At 37.2% G+C, this 22,681-nt stretch overlaps 1 protein-coding gene across 17 annotated transcripts in view; it reads right to left on the bottom strand.

The window, feature by feature from the left end:
• Positions 1 to 22,681, bottom strand: part of NFIB (nuclear factor I B) — a 407,796-nt gene that overhangs the window by 58,993 nt on the left and 326,122 nt on the right. For 9 of the 17 annotated variants that reach the window (XM_060237280.1, XM_060237282.1, XM_060237286.1 and 6 more), the window contains exons 5-7: positions 20,965 to 21,085; positions 19,635 to 19,753; positions 995 to 1,123 (exon numbers count right to left, since the gene is read on the bottom strand). In XM_060237280.1, the coding sequence (XP_060093263.1) occupies positions 995 to 1,123; positions 19,635 to 19,753; positions 20,965 to 21,085 (369 nt within the window). Of the gene's footprint in view, positions 1 to 994; positions 1,124 to 11,971; positions 12,218 to 19,634; positions 19,754 to 20,964; positions 21,086 to 22,681 lie in introns of all 17 variants that reach the window. The other 8 variants (XM_060237273.1, XM_060237278.1, XM_060237274.1 and 5 more) reach the window with 1 other exon arrangement.

The following is a 22,681-nucleotide window of genomic DNA, read 5'->3' as shown; positions in this document are numbered from 1 at the left end:
GTCTTTCCAGGTTGTCACAGGGGAAAGAAGAGAAAATTGAGAAAAAACAAGGGACTAGGATGTTTAATTAATTTTGGTTTGTGACAAGGAGAAGACTAAAGAAGCTTGCTATAGATAACAGAGTAAATCCAGTTTTGATGTCTTTATAGGTTTTTCCCAAATAAATGCTGTTCTTAGAATCAATTCAAGTTGCATTTAACAATTTACTAAACTGTACTTACAGAATGTAGTCTATGGCTCCCAAGGGGAAGAATCCTTACAGAGACAAGTTTAAACTCAAGAAACTTGTCAAAATATGAATTCATAATCCAAAAGTTCCTTTATTGTAACTTTTACACTGACAACTCGATACATTTTATGACTCAGAATTTTTGTCATGTCATTTATGGGAACATCTGTGGATACCACACAAAGTGTGTGCCCCTTTGCAAGTCCATGCCAATATGGAGTTAATGTATTGCAGAACAGATAGCATTTTAAACAGCATCTGTTTCAAGATTTCATTATTTGTAATCCAAGGGGACTAAATTAGACATGGAAGAGGATAAGCCTCTGTGGTTTATATGGTATAAATTGCTAGAAAATTATTTATTCTACTCTAAGCAGACAGAAGTTATCACTTAGTTCATGTCATAAATATTTTCCACTCCTTTCTGCCAAATATTAAAATTTGATATTGTTAATAAATAGCTGCTTGGATCCCGCCTAAAATTTTCATGAAAAAAAGAGTAGGGGGAAGTTTTCACTAATTCTGCCCTCCCACTGTAGACCTCTGACTCCTCCCCAAACTATTATCCCCCTCCCCAACCAAGAACAGCATTTCCAGGAGTATTTTTGGCTGCAGCAGGCAGACAGAGATAGGAAAATTACATTTCACATATGGCCATTCTTCTTCCCACTGAAATTTTAAGCAGGATCCAAACCAATGCCTTAAACTAATGTTTCCACGCTATTGCAGTGGGAAAAGTCTAGCTAGTTCTTCTTGCATCCTCACCACTGTGTGCAACTCCCGGGATTCCTGGATGGTGATGCTGGAAAGTGGTCAGTCTTGGTGAAGAATCCTGGGGAGATGTAGTGCTAAACAAAGGCTTTTCAGGCTTCTTCATTGTAGGAGAAGACATATCTGAAATGGCAATATAACATAATAGCTTTGTTAGCCCACATATTACTTTATGCATTGCAGTACTAAAGTACTGCTGACAAACCATTTGTAGCCCCCAGTTATATCACAAGATAACACGAATTGTTTCCAAAATGGGCACACATTTCATTTACAGTAAGAGTAATCACTGGGTTTTCCATGTTTTGATATTGTTTATGACTAGGGAACCCCCAGAATGCCCCTCAAATCCCCTGCTGTGATGGTGAGGGGACCTGGCAACCCTACCTATGACAGAGATCACCCCAATGCCCTATGAACTTGAAAAGAGGAGGGGAAGCATACTAGGAAGCAATATTAACAGGGTTGCATTCTGATTTAAAACAAAAAATTGCAAAGTATATCACCATCCCTCAAACCATTTCCAAGCAAGTCAGCCCCCATATGAGATTGTCCTGGGCTTGCTCTGATGCCAGAATCCCATTTCACACACTTGTAATGGGGTGAGATGATACTGGGAAGGCTTCACAGAAGCTGAAGCCCCACTCTTAAGGCATACATTGTTGACAGTAGAAAGAGTAAAGCACATCTAATTTTATTCCCAGGGTGGGGAAGGGGAGAATACTGTGCTCCAAATATTAAAAGGTTGAGAAGCACTCTTAAAAGCCCTTTTGACAAAATTAAACAAGTTTTTTTTTATTTGTCTCTGACTCCTGAATAACAGTAAATGTAAAAAGTCAGTGGTTAGAATGGTTGCTTGCACAGGAGAACAATTGGAGGCAAATGTATGGATACTCCAAAAAACCAAGCTCCAGTTTGACAGCATGGGTAGAGCAAAGCATCCACGTGGAAACAGCTATTATTGGGTTTGACGTTGATTACCTCACTGTTACACTCCTTTGATAATTCGCTGTCTCTCAGCCTGACTTACCTCTCGTGGTTGTTGTGAGAACATAATTGGGATTACTCAGACATAATATATCATACATACACATAAATATAATGTATGCTAAATTGAAATATCTGAAGGAAAAATAGTATAAAAATGTGACAAAACATAATTTCCTGAAATATATCACTGAAGTCTTTATTTAAACAACTACAGCAGTGCAGCAGTGACAAATGCAGTTTCTTTATTATGACCTTTTGATTTATTAGACCAAATCACCCTTTTCATTCAAGCACAAGAGAGGTAAGCTATTATAAAAAGCCACTTAGCACAATAGAACAAATATTTGCTTTTGGCACTGTAGCTCTCCCCCAATTACATTATGGTTTTTGATTTTTTTGTCATTGTAAAAACATTCTTACAATATTAACTGGAAAAAAACCCCCAAGAAATACTAAAAGCGGTTACAGCTCATTTAACAAGGCACAAAGCACATCAGACTGTCATCTTCAAGGGCTGAAAGATCATAACAAGCAAGGTAGGCTGATTCATACAGTATGGATTTTTTGCCTGCAAATGCTTAAGAGGGTTTGCCACTCATATCCTCAATATAAATGCACTGATTGTTCTGTGGACACATTCTGCAGCATGTTAGGCAATGGGTAATGGTGGCTATCAGTGTGCTGACAAGGTGGTTGCTGAATGGATGAAAGCTGTGTTATGTGCGTCTCTGTGTTCAGTCTTTCCCTGTTTATTCCAAAGGCACAGAGACACATAGTATTGGTATGCAGTGCAGGAAAGTTGTTCAAGCAGGTCTGCAAAATAATCAAGATTTTCCTTTTAGGCAAATATTGTGGCAAAATGACAGTTTCAAGGATTAATTCATTCAAATTACATTGATCTGGAAAACAAGGGAGTGGTGCAATGTTTTAGGGTAAATTGATGTGAAGGATTTGATGCTTAGAGCTCAGCCCAGACTTGTACTTAGTTTGTGACCTCAGGGAAGTCGCTGAGATTTCAGTTTCCCTGGTTTGCCTTCTGTAAAATGTGCTGCAGATGGAGACAAAAAGAATGGACTGTTTTTTGGAGGCCTGGACACTACCTCTGTCTCAAATTTAGATGGTGATCTTGGGAAAGTCACTAGCCTCTATCCATTGCAGCATTCTGCATCCGGCTGTGGCCACACAAAGACCTCTGGGAAATGTATAAATATAGCAAGAGGGGGAAAGAATTCCACTGTTGTTTCCACAGAGATACACTCCCTTGGAATTTGGAGGTTCTATTTAGCTATCATGGCCTATAGAGAGTGCCTCTATGAGCATGTCTGAACAGCTTTGGGGATAGAGAAGAGAGAAGATCTGGGTGAGACTTGACTAGGGCCTGTTGCTTTTTGAGGCACTAGTCACCACTACCACTAATTAAGACACTGTCTTTCTCTGTTTCTACGTAATGTAATTGATAGTCACAGGACTAACATTAAAGTTTATAAGATATAGGAAGGGAAACAGTTTTTTCATCACATCATATGTAAGATATTAGAAAGGGGAGAACATACAAAACACTAAATTTTATTCCTAATCCTGCATCTAACTTTACTTGAGAAGTAGAAAAATATTACACAGGCATTTTAACTGTATCTGCTTGGTATTTTTACTGAAATAAGGTTTTAATTATTTAAATTTCTACTGTCACTCTATAACTTGTAACCCACCATGAGCTCATTTGCAGGGAGGGCGGAATAAAAACTCAACAAAATAAACTAAATTTTGAAAAAGCTATATTCAACAAAAGAACTGAATGGTTGCGGTACTACTTTCATTATTCTAAATGGTGGCTTTTACATGCCTGCATATCTAATTTCTAGAGTGCAACACAGATTTAATTTGCAGTCTGCCACCTCATTTTTGGGGGGGGGGGGAAGAATTCTTTTAAAAAGAAAAACAAGATTTTTGCTGTTGTATGCTTTATGAAATGAAATATAATCAGAGTTTCTCTGTAACCCAGCCTTTCCACTACCCTAGCTTTCCCTCTCCCCCCAAAAAACAAAATGAGGGGGGGGGGGTTACATACCTACCCAGTGGTATACCTTCAAATACCCAAACCAATACAGCAACCACTACACACGAAGTATGCTAAAAAAGGGTATGCCAACAGGAGTTATCACTCAAAATCCCCCCTGCCAGTTTATATAGCACAATACACATCACTCTGCAGCAACTATGTATTTGAAGAACAAATAAAAAAGTACCCAACAGAACAGAATAAATCATGTACTTTTACTGAAACATACACAGAACTTTAAGCAGCAAGCACAGAGAAGATAAAGCACTCACTATAGTTTCTTGCATTCTTTGTGCTGTGAAGTTATTCAAATGGCTTCTCTAGGGTCCCTAATATGCACTGACATCACAGTGGAATGCTTATGTTCTCTTCTCAATGGAATAATAGAGGCAGTGTACAACCGAGGCAAAACAAAAACTGTTTGTATAGGGAACAGAAAGGATATTTGCAGTCTCTCCTTGACTACGAGTTTAGGCACAGTAAGATGCATTAGGGTGTGGCTCTAACTACAACAAGTTATCTGATTTTATTAAGAACTTGGGTGTGACATTAAGGACTTTGTGTTCTCTTATATATCAAAACATCTGCTAATCTCCTGAACTAACCAATGTTATTATACTACCAACATATTTTTCATTTCTTCTAACAGTTTCAAAATGACCAAAGTATATTTCAAACGTTAAATCAATCTTGTTAAATAATAAATGCCTGCAAAAAAAGTGCTACAAACGTTGACAGGTAAGTATATTAAAATGTTGGATAAAATATTTTTAAAACAGTACTGCAGGGACTAGGAGGAGCAGCAGGGATACATTTTACAAGTATCCAGTGGCACAGCTCTGTCTGAAGATTTGTTTCCATGATGGAGTCTACACTGGATCTTGTCTAAAAATCTGAAAGGGTAGGGTATATGTATATTTTTTAAATCAGTTATCTCCTCCTGCCTGGGCCCCAGTTCCCTGCTGCCCCTCAACAAGTAAGCAGGGGAAAGGAGGGCTGTTCAGCATCACACTAACATGCAATATCACTTCCAATGTGAAACCAGAAATTATGTCATTGTCTCAGGTGAATGTTAGAGCACTGCTCTGAAGCAACGACATTATTTCTTGTTTTGCATCATAAATGATGTTGTATATTGACATGACTTCAAATAACTTGTACCACCCTCCCACCCAAATCTCCCATCAAGATGTCACCTACAACTGGGACCTCAGTTCCTGCAGCAGTCTTACAACTTCACCCTACTATCCTACTATGCCTGGGGGTCCCTCGTCCTCCAAGAACAGCACTGAGGGCATTCTGGTCTGCAACAGAAGGTAGGAAAGTCTCACTTCCAAAGACAGAAATCTTTCTGTCAGCAGAAATTTTAAGCCAGATGTTAGTCTATTCTTCAGAAATAAAACAGAATTTCAATAGAATGAGTCATCATGAGATTATATATATCAGACGAGATTCTGGCATTAATTTTTTTTGTAAATTCGTATAGGGACCAGAGAAAGTAAGCTTGGGTTCTGTTCATGTGTGAGGCTTAGCTGTAGTTCTAAAAATAATTATTTGATTCTGTTCTAGAATATGTAAGTGTAGAAATACCTGGCTGACTCCAAAACTATTAGAAGTAAATACCATAACAGTGCAGTGCAGCACAATATCTAGACACATTTCTGAAAAGGACTGAAACATTCTCAGAGCAGCATGGCTGGATTAAAAACTTGCATAATACTACACAAGTAAAAAATATGCATGTCTGGACTGCATCATGTTATAAATTTTAAAGGACTAGCACATCAAAAGTATAAAGGCTTATACAAACTGTAAAAAAAAATGTTACATCAATTCATCCTCCAACAAGGTAATTCCATTCACAAAGCAACAAGGGGAAAAGAGTTGTCATGAAGCATAGCGTATGTAACCTGCTCAACGGCAGCTTGCACAAATGGTGCTCCAGATGTATATCTGTTCAAGTCAGCCCAAGGCAACTATTTTGATCAATTCTAATGTGATAAAATGCTGCAGGGAAAGAGTGCAGAAATGTGTTTACGTCAGACTTTAATTAAACTGTTGTTTGCTTCCAAAGAACCTTAGGAAACACTAATGAGACATGAGTTTCAGCAATTTCCTCATCAAAAGCAAAGACCCTCTGCCTCTGTATGAAGCAGCCTGCCATCCAAGTAGCTCCCTCGATAAATGTCACATGGTACACCAATCAGTAAGCCACCTGTTAATAGAACTTTACTGGAGTCAACTTGTGAGGCAGGCAGAGTTCAAGCATCCACCTGCCTACATTGGACACCTGCTCAGCTTTTACACACAGCAGTGCAACATGTTCAGTTTTCTATGATGCCACAGCAGAAGAGTCACAAGGCAACAGAAGCACAGATGCAGAATAAATAGCTTTTTAGAAATTCCACCATAGCCTCAATTCCAACCCTTTCTTTCTTCAGTCGCACCTTCATACTACTTCTGGTAAATTTTTTGTTTGAAGCCAGCACTGGGTTTGATGCAAAGAACCAGGCCCAGGATTTTAAAAAACTGCTGGTGCTTCTCCACACATGCTTACACATGAGCCTACAGAGGCCGAAGCCTCCCCCAGCTACTGGTTTCAAATGTACACTGCTTCCAAATAAGGAGGTTCCATTTAGACATTAGGCTAACTGCCATTGATGGACCTTCCATAAATTTGTCTAGTCAATTTTTAAAGCTATCCATGCTAAGCAGTCATCATTACATTATACAGCAATGAATTCCATAAAATAATTGTCACACAAAGAAGAATTTTCTTTCATTTTCAGCATACTGTTCATCAATACTACATTTGTTGGGTGCCTTCATGGCAAGATTTTTTCTATCCACTTTCTCCACGCTGTATATTGTTACAAAACTCTGGCATGTGCCTTTCATGTAAGCTACTGTTTTAAAGACAATTCTTTAATGTTTTCTCATAGGGAAAGTAATCTAGTTCCTTGATCATTTCAATTGTCCTTTCTGCACCTTTTCACAGCTCTTCAGTGTACTGTCCGAGACAGATATAGAACTACATAAAAACTTAACATGCAGCAACATCATACATTCAAGGGCATTAGGATACTGGTAATTTTTAATATTATTTTCAGTCTGTTTCCTAACAATCTCTACCATAGAATTTGTTATTTTTTTTTACTGAAATTTAGATCTCTCTGTTGGGAAAAAAACATTATTTCTGTTTATACTAGATATTGTGCACAAATGTAAGCCCAACAAAAAAGACTGTGGTAGCCTGCTTGCACTAGGTCAAACCTATTGTGTCCCCATTGTGGAGCATGTGCAATCAACATCTGGCCACTACAGAGAGGAAAACAATAGGTGTTTGCTCAAGATCTTGCCCAAGCCAACCTTGTGGTGCTAAGTCCATTTATGAGTTTGCTTGCATATCTCTGGATCCATAACACTGAGCAAACATTTTTTCTGAGGTATCCATCAATACTCCAAGATCTCATTTCAGAGTCTACACTTAAGTTCATTTGACACTTTGTTGCTCACTTGAACAGGACTTTAACAATCAGTTCCACTGCACTCTTTATGCCTCAACTTCTGCAAAGGCCTGTACAAACTTTTGAGCAAGTACAAAAGTATCTCTGAATTTAGTTTCATTTTCCTGTGTAAAAAAACAGCCCTTCAAGGAACAGAAGACATCCTTCTTGTGCAGCACAGCACCTCTGGATTCAATCCAAAATGTTTCAGGAAATACCAGCCAGGCTAAAATCTTTTGTCTACCCTGTCCAAAGACTCTGGAAGGTAACTGTTTGGGTTTTTTAAAACATGTAACTAGGTGTTTTAAATAATTAGAATAAAATCCTCATTAAAATTAAATAAATTAAAAACTACCTCATATTGGCTTAATTCAAAGCTAAAGATGGAAAATTATTTCCAAATTGTGGCACATCTCTATATGACTATGGAGCTGATTTATGGAAGGTGAAGTAAGATTTCATCCCAAACAGGGTGCAGGGAAGAAAAGGTTAAGAGGAACATCTTTGCCAAGCACTTGCTTCTTTCTTCCTACTGTATATCTAAAGCTTGGGCAAGGCCAGAGACTCTGGTACAAGCTGAAGAACATGGTTTGCAGCCTATGTCTTAGGATGTGCCAAGGAGTGAATCTAGGGCTAGATCAAAACGTGCCTTTTTGTTTGTTGGCTGTCTGGTTGATTTATATTGTATTTTTGTTGTTGTCATGAGCTACTTTAGATCCTTCTGGAGAGAAAAGCAGGTTAAAAATATCTAAATATATAAAGGAATGAATGGTGTGCCTCTACACATACCCTAAGTTTCTTTTGTGTCTTTCCCCATATAAACAGATTAAAGTGGTGTATTCAGGCATAGCATCACTGGGAGGACAAAGTTAAACATGCCCCCTCCAAACACTGGAAAGGCAGGTTCTCCACTTAGACAATACAATGTGTTCACAGGGTTACAGAGGTCAGCTACAATATATGAGCCATCTCTCCCTCTCTCTCTCGTGTCACAATTAGGGGTTTTCCCACCATGTTCTGTTAACTGGAAGAACGGAATGTGAAGGGTTAAGTCTACTTTATAAATGTTTTCTCAGAATGCTTAATACTGCCCACTGAGACAAAGACCGATTTCCCACTCACCTTACGCCACTCTCATGTTCCTCTTCTCAGTGGGGCTTCCTTCCGATTTCACACTATCTGCCCTGGGGATGCAGCTAGCGTCGGCTTTTTCACGCTGCAAACAGAAACCTCTAAAAACCAGTTTCTGTTTGCTGTGTGAAAAAAGCCAATGCTAGCTGCAGCCTCGGAGAAGATAGTGTGAAATTGGAAGGAAGCCCTGCTGAGAAGAGGAACGTGAGAGAGGTGTAAGGTAAGTGGGAAATCGGTCAAAATTTGTATGCTGCCTCAGCTTTTAACTGTACCTTACAACTGTACAAACATCCTAAGTAGTCTTATATGATTACAAAATCCTTATATGATTACAAAATATTGGATGTGCAAATATTAGGTTATATCATCTAGTCATTTCTTCTCCTGATTTTATAACATAGACTTTATAACTTAAGGGGGGGGGGGACTGTTGCAAACATTGGGGAAATTTAATTTTAAAAACCAAATACATTGCATATAATATTGGATAATATGCTGCTGATCCATTATGAACTAGTGAATCATTGAGATGAATTATGCCTCTATGGCTGAAAACTGCTGAGTGCTGCATTTTCTTTATTAGTATTAAGAATCTCTAAACAACTTTGGTTGTCTACATAAAAACAATAAGGCAACATCAATATTTTAATCTCGATGATACAAGTTAGAAAGACTGCCAAAACATTTTGTACTTAAAATCGACACAGACTTAAGAAATAATTTTGAAGACTTTACTATATTTAGACATGTCAAAATGCAACACAGGCACCCTTAAGCCCAATGAAGTCATCTACACTTAAAAAAAAGTATTCTATTGTAGATTTAGAGAAAATTTGGTAATCAGAGTTTGTTATACAAATCAGTAAAATCAGGTCACCAATTATTATTTATAACAACTGGATTATGATTGTGGCAGACAAACAACAGAGGCAATGAAAACATTGGCTAAAGTTTGATGCATGGTACTATAACTGAGATCCAAAATACACTGCACATATCCAGAAACTATCACTGATAGTGAAATCGGATTATGTCAGTTATTTTTGAGCATGAAAAGTGATTGTCTCATGGGGAATAAACAATAGGTAATTGCTTGATTGCCCTGAGCTACCCCACCCTTTTCATAAGCAGTCATCCATGGCTACTGAGTACTAACTCCATGTTTGCCAAGAAGCAAGTGCATTAAAATCAGAACAGATTTATGTGCAGAAAATAGAAATGACAGAGAAAAGACACCAGGCAATTAACATTCTAATATGAGCAACTAAACTGAGCAGCAACCAATATTCTGGCTTGAATGATGCTCATATTACTTATGGCAGCTCTCTTGACCACTCCTCTACCGGCAAGGTATGTTTGGGTGAAAAGGGAAACACTGGTGGCTAGGAAGGCTTTTTTAATTCAAAAGAAAAGACATTTCATTGTTTATTTATACCTCTTTATGCCATTCAAGTGTAGTTATGGACAATGGCTGCATGGCTTTACTAGGTGGTCTGAAATTTGTTTTATAAAATGAAGGAGGCTAATTTGAATTTTGATGCCACTGCCTTGACCATATCTATCGCACTCATAACAAAACCCTGTTCTATGTTAACTAAACGTAAAGTACATGCCCAATATTAGTACTTTCCCCCCTGTTATGTCCGGGGTTTGTTATCTATTATACTGTAGCAGCTCCGCATAGGCATGCCTGGACTTGTTCTCCAGAAACTTTAGTGAAGCTTGGAGTTTTAGAACAACAGACCACCAGGATTCTGGAGTCTGCCTGCTGATTGGACTTGTAGTTGTTGGCAGCCAATGGGGAGTCCCCATAGTTTGGGGAGTAGGAGTTTTGGTGTATATAACCAGACTGAGGCTTTAGCATTGCATGTATGTTTTTGCTGAAATCACTTAATAAATGAGTTGATCACTAGGCCAAGCATCTGTCTGTATATTGAACCCAGTATTTTATACCCTCAATGATATCTATTGTGTAAATCAAGAACTAGACTAGATATCTCACTGTACATATAATGTGTTAAGTTACATTTTGCATGTTACATCAGAAAACGTTGCTAGTCACTTTTGTTTACTATTCACCTGCTTCCAGGAAATACATGAATCTATTCTGAAAGTGGACTGTCTCTATTCTTTAAATGTATGCTTCAGAGTAGTGAGAATTATTATGAATGAAATAATTTGTCCCCCCCACCCCGCAAAGAAACCAAGTTAACTTATTATCTGTTGACAAACTAGGCCTTCATGTTGCAAATATCAGAAACAGCAGCCCATGCCAATTAGATTGGTTAGTAAAATATTTTTTTTCCTAAAAACTGTCCTCCTTAAGTATTCCTGCTTCCGAATTTAATAGCCTTAAAACTGTTCAGGTTACACAGAGTCATGTATAGTCCAATGCTATGCAGAGTAACTCCATTCTAACCACACTGAAATAAGTGGGTTTAGACTAGAATAACTCTGCATAAGAATGCACTGTTATGTTAAAAAAAATAGCATTCCTAGTTTGTGATTCTTAAAGAAATACATTGCCTGAGGAAGGAATCTTAATATTCTGAAATAAATGAGAGTTGTGCTAGTAATTATAATAGAAAAAAAACACTGAATTTATCCAGCTTTTATACAAGATTACCACTGAAATGACACTGGTTCTGTAGTAACAATCTCTGAGAAGGATACTGCAAAAAGCATTATACAAAGTAGTTTTCCTTCAAAATTTATTTCTACAGCTATAGATAGCAAAGAGTAATTTTAATCTTAAAATGGAAAAAGTACAAGTAAACGTGTTCTGGGTGGGTGTTATTTTTCAAATGTAATTTAAAAAACCACAATAAAGACTGAGATATATGAATGTATACATTTATTTATATTTTGTGTGTGTGTGTGTATATATATATATATTTTGTGAAATATTAAATATTTACAAGAATACAACAGTTTGCTAGATGGAGTTATGTATATAAAGAACCTCTTCATACTTTTGAAAGAACTGAACATATAATAACACAATTAATGCATATTAAATAAGATCCTTCTTACAGAATAAATGTATTTGTCAGATGGAGACAGTTCCTCTAAGTGATACTGCTTATCCTTCAGTAGGTACCTTGGGACTCTTTGAGCTTTGTCCTGTGTAAGCAAGCAAGTGGCCTAGCTGGCCAGTTATAGTTCTCAGCTCCTGTACAGCACTACCTACCTCCTCTTTTAATTCTCTTAGCTCAGAAATTAAGATATCCATTTTAGAAAAACCATGGGAAGGCCTAATAAGGAAAGATCCATCTGGAGACGGACCTGTAATCAAAGGAATTCCAGGAAAAGCAAGTCCAGAAGTTGGGGAGATAGCAAAAGACGGCAAAGGTCCAGAGGAGGGAAATCCAGCAGAAGACACTCTTTCATCATCACAAGGTGGAGCAGGTGGTAGAGGAAGAACAGGTGAAGGGGATCCAAGTGCTTCAGTTTTAATGGTAAGCTGTGGTTCTAATTGTTGGTCTGCGATGAATGCAGGAGAACCGTAGGAAAATGAACACGATGAAGTAACTGTAAAATGAAAATTCATTTATTTGTACATGTCTCTATTTATATCAAATGTTTTAGAACATATGAAGTCATGAACAATACTAGTAGATAAAAGCACCATACTATTCTATTCTTCAGCAGACATGTTGTTCTAGTCTAATCTCTAGTGACCAATTTACCTTTTGACAAACTGTATGAAAGTAACAAGTGCCATTCACCATAAAGTAATAAAAAAATAGGTCCAGGGGTTTTCTTAAAACCATGCCAGCTTCTTTTATGTCCCCTGCATTGCAGTAAGTGAAGCCTGTTACATGTAATTGAACAGACAAGACAGATTGTTCTACAAACGTGAGAAAAGCCCCAACTTTGCAGAAAAATCTGACATTTTTTTTAAAAAAAACCACCGCAAGGGGTTTAACTCTCTCCCCTCCCAAAAGAAACAGTGCTTGTACTTTTAAGAAAGGAAATCTCAGTGGTCATTGTAGTTGCCAAGCAACCACAGTACTATTTGCCAGCCTTCAAACTTTGGTTACTGCCATTAACAGGCACAGGAGTCCTACAATGGCTATTTTGGCCCGAGTCTGCAACTGCTCTTTTCTTGGAGGGAGGACTCATTAGGGTCAGACTAAGCAGAAACCACTGGGCTATCTGCTACCATGCTACTTCTACAACTCTCCCAGCCCCAGGTGCAGTAGTGGTTACAAATTGATGTCAAACAGCTTGCCTGGCCCCAGCTGCAGTGTCCTCACAACTTGCATATTTTCACTAGGCCCAATGGTGGTCACCACAATTCTCACCTGAGCAATTTTCTCCTACACAACTTTTGTAGCTTGGCTTGGCTTTTGTCAGTGAGAAACTTTCAAGTAACTCTTCTCTCAGCCTAATCTACCTCACAGGTTTGTTGTGAAGATAAAATGTAGGAAAGGAGAATCATGTAATGCTTTCAATCCCCAATGTGTGTGTGGGGGAGGAAAGGGGGAATAAAACAAGTAAATAAATAATAAATTATGCTGAAGACAGAGGAAACAGGTTAGGGAAAAGTTGGCTGTTGAGTAGAAAAGGGAGAAGGAAGCAAGGAACAATCCTACAGCTACTAAAGCACCATGATTACCATTTTGTTATGTGCTGGATAAAGAGGGAAAGAAACGGTGTTACTGAGGATTGTAGTATACATAATACATTTAATTATTTATTTCATTTGTACCCTGCCTATCTCCCCAATTGGAATACAAAGCATTTTACATTGTTCTCCTCTTCTCTGTTTTATCCTCATAACAATAGCTCTGTGAGGTAGGTTAGGCTGTGAGCGTGTGTCTGTTCCAAGGTCACATAGCAAGCTTCCATGGTACAACCAGGGACTGGAACCTGGGTCTCCCAGATCCTAGTCTAACACTCTAATGACTATGCCACACATCCAAAATAATATTTCTCCATCATTCCTTTTCATCATCACCTCAGAGCTTCAAGTGTTATTTTCAACACAGATCAGGATACAAACAGCTCCCTTAACGTACAAGCAAGCACTTCGGTGCTTGTACTGGAAACTCATCCTTTTGTTTCTGATAGCCATCTGCAACTGGAAGGGAGAGTGTATCGCAGCTGGTGACCCAGAGGAAAAATAGAACTGAGCAGTCAAAGAACTGTGCAGGTGTGGACTGTCTTCACACCAGTAACAATTTGTTCAGACTGAGAAGGACCAGGTAAAATCCTGCTGCCTACCTGCTAAAGGTTCAACGGAAGCTGAAGTCTCTTTAACAGTGCAAATGGTGCCGAAGTACAGCAGGCAGCAGGTTTGTGTCATTTCTGGCATCCCAAAGTGAGATTTCAGTAGCTTATATGATCCTGGCTGCATGTGTATCATACTTGGGCAGGCAATAAACTACACTATCCCTTCCAGTATACAACTGAGATAAATAGGAAAAAGGAATTTCATTGCAGAAACTTTCGAGGATCTCTGGATCTGTTACTGAAAAATGCTTGTACTTTTGAGTTTTATTTGCCTGTCTTTTTATGGACTTCCTTGGTCTCTTTCTGTTACATGAACAGAAAACTTTCCACTAATTTTGAAGGAACTCATATATTTAAATCCCTGATTTCTCCCCCAACGTGACAAGTAGTTATTATGCCCATCACAGAGTTATTTGAACTACTACAAATTAGTTTGCAAATTAATATATATTCGTTAATAGGGTTCTTCTTGGGATAGGAATATGTATGCTAAAGCAATAAACAGGCTCACCGTTATCTGCTTATTTACACAGGTAGGCCTGATAGAAGAATATCATGGCTTGAGACTTCTACCAGTATGTTCATCATTAAATAACTTTCTTCTTTTTAAAAAAATGAAATTTAAATTCTATGAATATACTTTTTAAAAAATATCCATAAAATGCCCTCTTTTCTCAAATTACAAAATTGTCATCAATTTTTTAAAAAGTATTACTTACCAATCATTGTGGTTCTGCATATTCATACTTGTGGAGCAAAGATCACAGGTGCTGCTGAGCTTCAGGAACCTTCTAGAAAAGCTGTGCCTGTCACATGGCACAGTGCCTCACGGCACTGGATGTTGCAAAGTGAGGTTACAAAAGACCTCATCTTCTGCCACTAGCCCCAGAATCTTATGAAAGCAGCAATTTGGTCAATAGAGTTTCTTCTTTCTCCTTTGTGATGGTACCAAGTCCTCTCGTATGGAGACCCTTCGCAAGTGTAGCTTCTTTCTACCCTTATGTCTGAGGTTAGAGGAAAGCAGGACCAAAGCCTCCACAAATTCCAGTAATTGAATCTGAGAAGAGCTTGAAACTGAAAGATGCATAACTAGTAAGGAAATCCCTTGGAGCCGTGATGATCCCTGGGAACAAACAACATCAGGTCCCTTGGTACTTACCAACTCAGAGCATCAAAGTCACAGTCCTTGGTGCTGAGGTTGCCACAAAATCAGAACTCAAATGTGTCTGACAGTGGCAACAAACACATCTGCCTCTGAATTTCTGTAGGCCCAGAAAACCCTATTCTAATAATTGAAGTTTTTGACTGAAGGACAAAGCAAGCTGTCTAGCATAAAAAGACCTTTTTTCTAAAAAAGTTGGAGTTGCATATATTTGTGCATTCAAGACGCACACTCAAAATCAGCCTGGCAATCTATTAACAATGATGGGAGTGCTCTTAAGTGAAGCACATTAACAGAAAATACAAACATTTAGGTCTAAAAAGGCAAATTGGTACAAGAAACGTCATTTGGACTAGACAAAGATAGAGAATGGGAAAAGAATTAAATAACTATGCAGTGCATAGCAATGCAAAAATTAGCAACCTATTACCACCCAAAATAATCTATGTAACAACATAAACATTTCTGTAAACTAGTACTGATTATTAATCAGAATGGTTCTATAAAAAGGCAAAATGAAAGAACCGGAACAAAAAACATGATTCTATACCTGAAACTGCCCAATAAACACAGGAAAAACAAGTACTGTGTCCCTGCATACCCCCAGCCTCTTAAATGATCTCTACAACTAAGCTCATGAATGTATTCAGACACATTTTTTCTTCTTAACTGAAGGTCACCAAAGCTTTAAGCACCACAGAACTCTGCACTCCACAACTATAACTATGCAGAGACCACCTTGAAAAAGAACTTAAAAATCTTCCTTCTCTCTATGAACATTCAGTTTTAAGAATTGGGTGACTTTCATTAAATTGATCACAAAAGACTCTGATAGAAATAGACTGTGTGTGTGTGTGTGTGTGTCTGTGTGTGTATATTCCCAATCACACCACACAGTAAGATTAGAAGATGGGTCTTGGATTTGTCTGCTTCTTCCATTTTCCTCCCACTATGTGTTTATTTATTTGAACATAGGGTCCTCAAGATGCCTATATAAATAATTATTCAAACTTCATTGTGGGATTGCCTCTAACCCTGGATGCCAAAACCTATTTCTTTTCTGGTTTCAACTTCATAGTGAAGAAGATTCCATCAGTCAAAGTTTCTGGTAAAGGCAATCACTTCAATGTGTGATGAGAGGAATAGTTTACAAAAGGCCACCGAAGGACTACTCCTGGTCTTACAGTGTTAGGTGTTCCTGTCCTTTAAAATGTATGTGCAAAAGCTGTTGCTAAATAAATGTCCAGAGTAAATTCAGTACAAAGTGCAATAAATAAATAAACCATTCTAAATCGATGGTTCATGATAAGTAAAAAGGATGGGAAATGAATGCATTAAAATTTTGATTAAATCCAGTGTGAACAAATATTTGAGGAAAGGAAAGGGACCACTGGCTATGGTACAAAGTAACGAATGAGAGAAATTGGTATCAGGGGAAAGCTAAACAAGAACTTTTATGGTTGGCACCACAGCTGCTCTCTATAGTATCATGTTCTCTCTAGGAAAAATGTACAAGACTTACAAACCATAAAAAATTATATTCTGAATGTTACATTAGGAGAAAATTAAAAAGGAATTCATAACTTTAATATAAATCAGAAACAAATATTCCAGCAAATATGGATTATTCATCTTGAATGCATCTTGTTTCCTATTTGAAATAGATGACTGGGTAGCTTTGATAATAAGATATAACTGTGAGAGGACAAAAGAGGGACAAGACAGACATTTGTTCATTCTGAGAGTGGGTAACTGTCTCTAGGTCAAAAAGAAAAGATGAGATCCTTCTGTTATTGAAAACATATTCTGTAGCACAAAAGATCTTCACAATACCAAATAGGGACATCAAATTCAATGGACATAAACCAAAACAAGATGAATTTAAACTAGAAATAAAAAGCAAGTATGATCCCACGAAAGTTATTATATTAACACCTTGGTTGTCATTTAACGGAGTTAAGCACATGTTTAAACTTCATTTGAAACTAATCTTTTTTAAAAAAAAACTCTGAGTCAAATCTACAGAAATACAACTTTCTAATGTTATTTCAGGTCACCACCAGTTTACAAGCTATTTATTTTAGAGCATATCACTCACAGCCTTTGCAGGAACAATTGGCAAAACAGAGAGAACCGATTTAAATCCCCAATAGAAAAACCAGTTGACCAACAGCAAGTTATGTTGCTGTGTTATTGGATATCCTACCTGGTGCAAAAAAGCAGGAACAAGATGGGGCAGTATAATTTAGATCACAGCACTAGGCTGAAGTTTTATTTTTTGACTTTAAAAGGGGAAAAAAACACTCTAATCCCCCATGCTGTTTTTCTAATTGAAATTAGTTCTCCTGGTAGGTAAGAAACAGGAACTTGTCTTTGCTTGTCTTTTCCACTCTTTACTGGGCCTAATTCCCCCTTCCTGGGCAGGTGGTTGGGTGCCACAGTCCCAAATAAAATCTGATTACAGATCTCCAACATAATGGCTATTTATTCCATTAAAAGATGTGGTTGAAATCAAGTTTTCTATTTAGATAGTTCTTAAAATTTATGAACTAGTTGATGAAACCAATAAAACATGCTGATTTACACAAAAATTTGAACTTTTATACAGCCTAGGAAAGTGCATTTAAATAATACCACACATGAAATAATACTGAGTAAGATCATTTACAAGTGCTTAGAATTTTCAGTGAGCAACAGCTGGCAGTTTGGGGGCATGTAAGCAGTTTGTAGGAGTGGAATGTTGATTAGTTTGTATGTATTAGTTTGAAAACAGAACGAATTGCTGAGATGTGAGGTATCAGAAGGTAGAACAGTGCCACTCAGATTAAGGATGTTCTTTGGACTTCAGCAGCCCTATATGTAGAAACAAGACTGGTGAAGCCAATAACCTCTGCTTCTCTATGATGTAAAAAGATTTACCTTTTTATTTATGTAGTTTATTTGTATCCCACCCTATCCCACAAGTGGGCTCAGGGTGGCTCACAACACATAATAAAACAATAAAATTCATAAAAACATCCACCATTTCATCCAATAAATATTTCAGTACTTAAGTTAATATCTGATGGCAGCTAATAGTGTCTGACTGCAGTGGATGCTAGAACAATATCAGGGGGGCATATTTCTCTCAACTCAGATCAGTTGATGCTACAGCCAATGTGTATAGGCACTGTAATTGAGGCAGATTGAGCAGATAAACCAAGAAGGACAGCGTCCTGTGGACATCCACAGCATCATCCGAAAGCTTGGTGGAACTGTTTCATTTTGCAGACCCTGCAGAATTGTAGCAAATCTCAACCAGAAGCATGTTCCACCAGGCAGAAGCCAGGGTGGACATTCTTCGGGTTGGGGACTACCAAGCCATGCTGCTCAGAAGAGTACAAGGTTCTTCGTACCACATACGGGGGGAGAGGGTACAAACCTAACCATGATAGTGCAATCCTAAACACGCTTTTCTAAGCCCCTTGAAGTCAGTACAGACATGATAAAGATCATGGATCTCTGCCTTTAAATGGTAAATGACAGGTGCATTTCAGGTTGAAGCAACATATGTAAGTGATGACAAGTATTTTACCCTTTAACCCCCCCCCCCCCAAAACCATGATTTGTTACCTGAAATTACCTCCCCCCAACTATTAAAATCTCATAGGGGAAAAAAGAGGCCCTTTGAAAAATGTGGGGCTTTTTTAAAACTTATAAGTGTAATTAAAAACATGTGTGCATGCAACAATGAGTAGTCATCCATTAGCAAATCTTTACAGGAGAAAAGAGTTAAATTCTCTTTTCCTATCATGTGTGTCCTCACTTCAGATTGCATCCCTAGACGTCACCTTTTAAAGATGAAAAAAAAAAATCATTATTTCTGCCACATCTTCCTTGGCCCTCAGATTGCTACTCAAGACTACAGGGCTGCAGGAACTATGCCAGAAAAAGTGGACACCTTACAGTACCATCCTAAGCAGAATTACACCCTTTTAAATTCATTGACTTACATAGACTTAGAAGGGTATAACTTTGCTTAGGACTGAACTGTTACAATGCAATCCTAATTACATCTAATCAGAAGTAAATCCCACTGAATTCAATAGGACTTACTCCCAGGTAGGTATTCACAAGATTATGAAGTTAGCTCCCTAGTTCTGAGATATCTGCAAAAGTTCGATTTTAAGAATTTATTCAAGTTATTTATTGGAGTTTATTTTCTGCTATCCATCAAGGGAGCCAGATGATTCATAACTCTACAGTTCTCTAACTTGATAAGTTTATGTTCCAGTGAAACTTGTTTCATTTAAAAGAGTCAGTATGCATGCATGTAGCATCTGAATTTTAGTAATGGCTGCAAAAGACTATAATAAGGGTGATGAGATTGATTTCTGCTATTGAACATAACCATTCCAGCTGGAAAATTCCAAAAATATTTTGACTTAATGAGTTAAACTTGACTGATGAATTTTAAAGTATAAAATGTTAATGTATCCAAAGTTTAAAAAGAAAATAACAGAAGCAACAAAAACAGGAAACAATTTTATATGAGATGGATTTACTCACCTTGATCTCTTTCATGCCATGTCCTACTTCCAGCAGCTGGTGAATTTGGGGAAGGATAAAAGTCCCCTGTTGGGCTTGGTTCCATATTCTCATCTATGGATATAGTTTTGGGTCTCTTACTGTAAATGAACAAGAATTATGAAGTGATCTTAATAACCATTCTGTATATTATTTTGAACAAACTAAGCACATAAAACTTCAACAGACCATTACACATTATGTCCAAGGCTACCTACTGATAAACTAGAATCTGATTTTGTTTGTTTTCTACACCCAAACCCTATGGATCACGTTATGCTGAGGTTATGTATATTTCTACTGCTAGTATAGATTTCTCTAAATTCCCTTGAGTATTGTTTTGCTTGTTGCAAAATATCTTGAGAGTATTGATAATCTAATTACAAAACTTGACATTTAAAAGCTGTCATTCTATTTTAGGGACTTAGGGTAATGTCATAAAATATATCATTCTATGCTTCTCACTCGCAAACATCTGAGTATTTGTAGTCATTTTATTAGTCTACATTTTTAAAGTGTATATAATAAGTTATACAAATTCACGACCAGGATAACATCATAAAAATAAATAATAAATCAGGAAAAAATTTCAAACAAGTAACAAAGAGGAATAATAATGAAAAAATAAGCCAAAATAAATTTCTTCAAGCATTTTCTCCTGAAAAACCCTTCCCAAACAAATCCATAGTACAAATTCCTCAACAAAGAGAAATATATGTAAATACCATTAGTTCAAAGAATCACTCAAAATACAATAAAATATAAATTTGATTTGGAATATTAAAACTTATTAGAATTTTCAACACATTATATGAAAAGAAGTCAAATTGCAGCAAAGCTGGGTTAGTTTGCTCTCTTAAGTAATTAAGTCAGCATTTTCAAGGTTAAAAATTTACATCTGAATCTGAATCAAATTTTACATCGGTTTTTGAAAGTTATGAGCATAAATGAACTGCCACTGTATTTACGAGATGTTTAAAAAAGAAAGAGGTAATTACCTATCAAAGCTGTCCTAAAGAGAGTTACGCCCTTTTGAGTTCATTGAAGACAATGGAATTAGAAGGGTGTATTAACTCTGCTCAGGACTGAACTGTAAATGAAATGTTTTGTATTTGAATTTTTGTATATATTATACTAGTGCACACTGAGTTCACACTAATTTTAACAGTAATTTCTCTATACATCATTAATTAAAAATATAATTGCACCGTACATACAACAAGGACAAAGTTATACTGCAAAGTCATAATCCATCTCCAATATTACTTAGCCACATCAATCACAGACACTTCTTTTTTGGTAGTATGTTTACCTGGTTGGTGGAGAGGACAGTGATCTCTGGAGGTTTACACTTGAGTTCATATCATGATAGTATGGTTGGCTCGGAAGTTCTCCAATTGGGAAGTTCACTCCGGTTCCCTGGGTTATAGGCGCTAAACAACATAGTATTGAAAGAATCATTCCTACTTTCTAAATCTCTAAAGGCCACAAGGTTAAAAAAAACCCAATAAATATCTTTGTCTGTAAACTAGTTTGATCTATTTGGGTAATCTGAAAATACATTATCTATCTGTGCATTTCAGAAGGCTGAATGCCACCTCTCCAGGTTTGAGATAGCTGATACCTAGAAAGCCACATAGTCATGTAGCTGTCTTGCTACTTGTAACTTTTAATGAACTCTATGTTTATATTGTATATGATTATTCATAATAAACTTTGGAATTCACCTTTTCATTCTATAGGCAGTAACAAAATGTTCGTATAGCTTTAAAATATGACAAATATATGCTTGCTTCAATTGATAAAGCAATGACTGCTGGGAAACAAACTCTTTGGGATACAAACAATTATACGACATGCTGTATGTGTTGTGTAAATATATATGCATATATTACACTATTTGCTTACAATTAATACTATGGTTTGGATCTGATATTTCACACTAATGGAGTGAGTTCATGGACACTATTTTCCCCAGAACCCATTCTTCATCCTTATCCCTTAGCAGACTCCTGCATCCCCAAAATATCACTGCAGTGGGTCTGGACACCCTCCACAGCAGGGTACCATGTGCTACAACAATAAGGATCAATAATTGCTCTCCTTCTTTCTCTTTAGAATGTCTACTTGTGCAAGAGGGAAGCAGAGCAGAGTCTGCCTTCTTGTTGTAGCTCCTGGTGTCTCATGACACCATGTTCTGGAAGGTCCTCAGTCCTTCAGTAGTGCCATTTATGAGAGTTGGGAAGCTGCGAAGGAATGGATAATCTCATCCATGAACTTGCTCCATTGGTGTAACTGCAGGTTAAAACCCATACTACTTGGAAAAGCAGAAGAGTTCAAATTTTAATTTGCTAAATGCACAGTGTAACCCCAGATATATTAGAAATGGCCTGTTTTCACATGCTACAGAACATTTACTGTTTTTACATAACAGGAATGTATTTTATACAATGTTCAATGTTTAAGAATATTTCAGATAATACTAAGAAGGCAGGCAATACTATGAAGGGAGATAAATATGCAAACATAACTTCTTGCTCAAAAGCTTTGTGGATAAATGAGCAGAATCTCTACTACAGAAGAAGCTGTAAGTACATCAATGGATATAATGTAAATCACCATTGATTCATGGCTGGCAATTAAATTTCTTTTCCATTTTCATGCAGAAGGCATACCCAGTAGCACCAGACCATGATAGTGTCAAGCGTGAGCCTTGAACTTGGGCTTATGCATTTCTTCCCCCTCTGCCATCTGTTCTGATTTACTTCACTGAAACCTTGGATTGTACAGCAAGGGAAAATAATAGCTTGCCTGTTCATATGTAATGGCAAACTATGGTTTGCATTAAAGAGAAAATTAATTGAACTGGACTGCATGACAGGAGAAGGGGTGGGCCCTGTCAAGTAATAACATTTAATTCTGACTCAACTATTTTACACACTGAAAACATGTGGATAACTCTTTTCACCAAAAAGTCTAGCTCCAAGGAATAGATACCTTTTGGAGAAAGATTCATTGTTCCAGTGGAG

This window comes from Heteronotia binoei, chromosome 4 (assembly GCF_032191835.1).
Source record: "Heteronotia binoei isolate CCM8104 ecotype False Entrance Well chromosome 4, APGP_CSIRO_Hbin_v1, whole genome shotgun sequence".
Taxonomy (NCBI): domain Eukaryota; kingdom Metazoa; phylum Chordata; class Lepidosauria; order Squamata; family Gekkonidae; genus Heteronotia; species Heteronotia binoei.
This window is presented reverse-complemented; position numbering and strand designations above follow the sequence as displayed.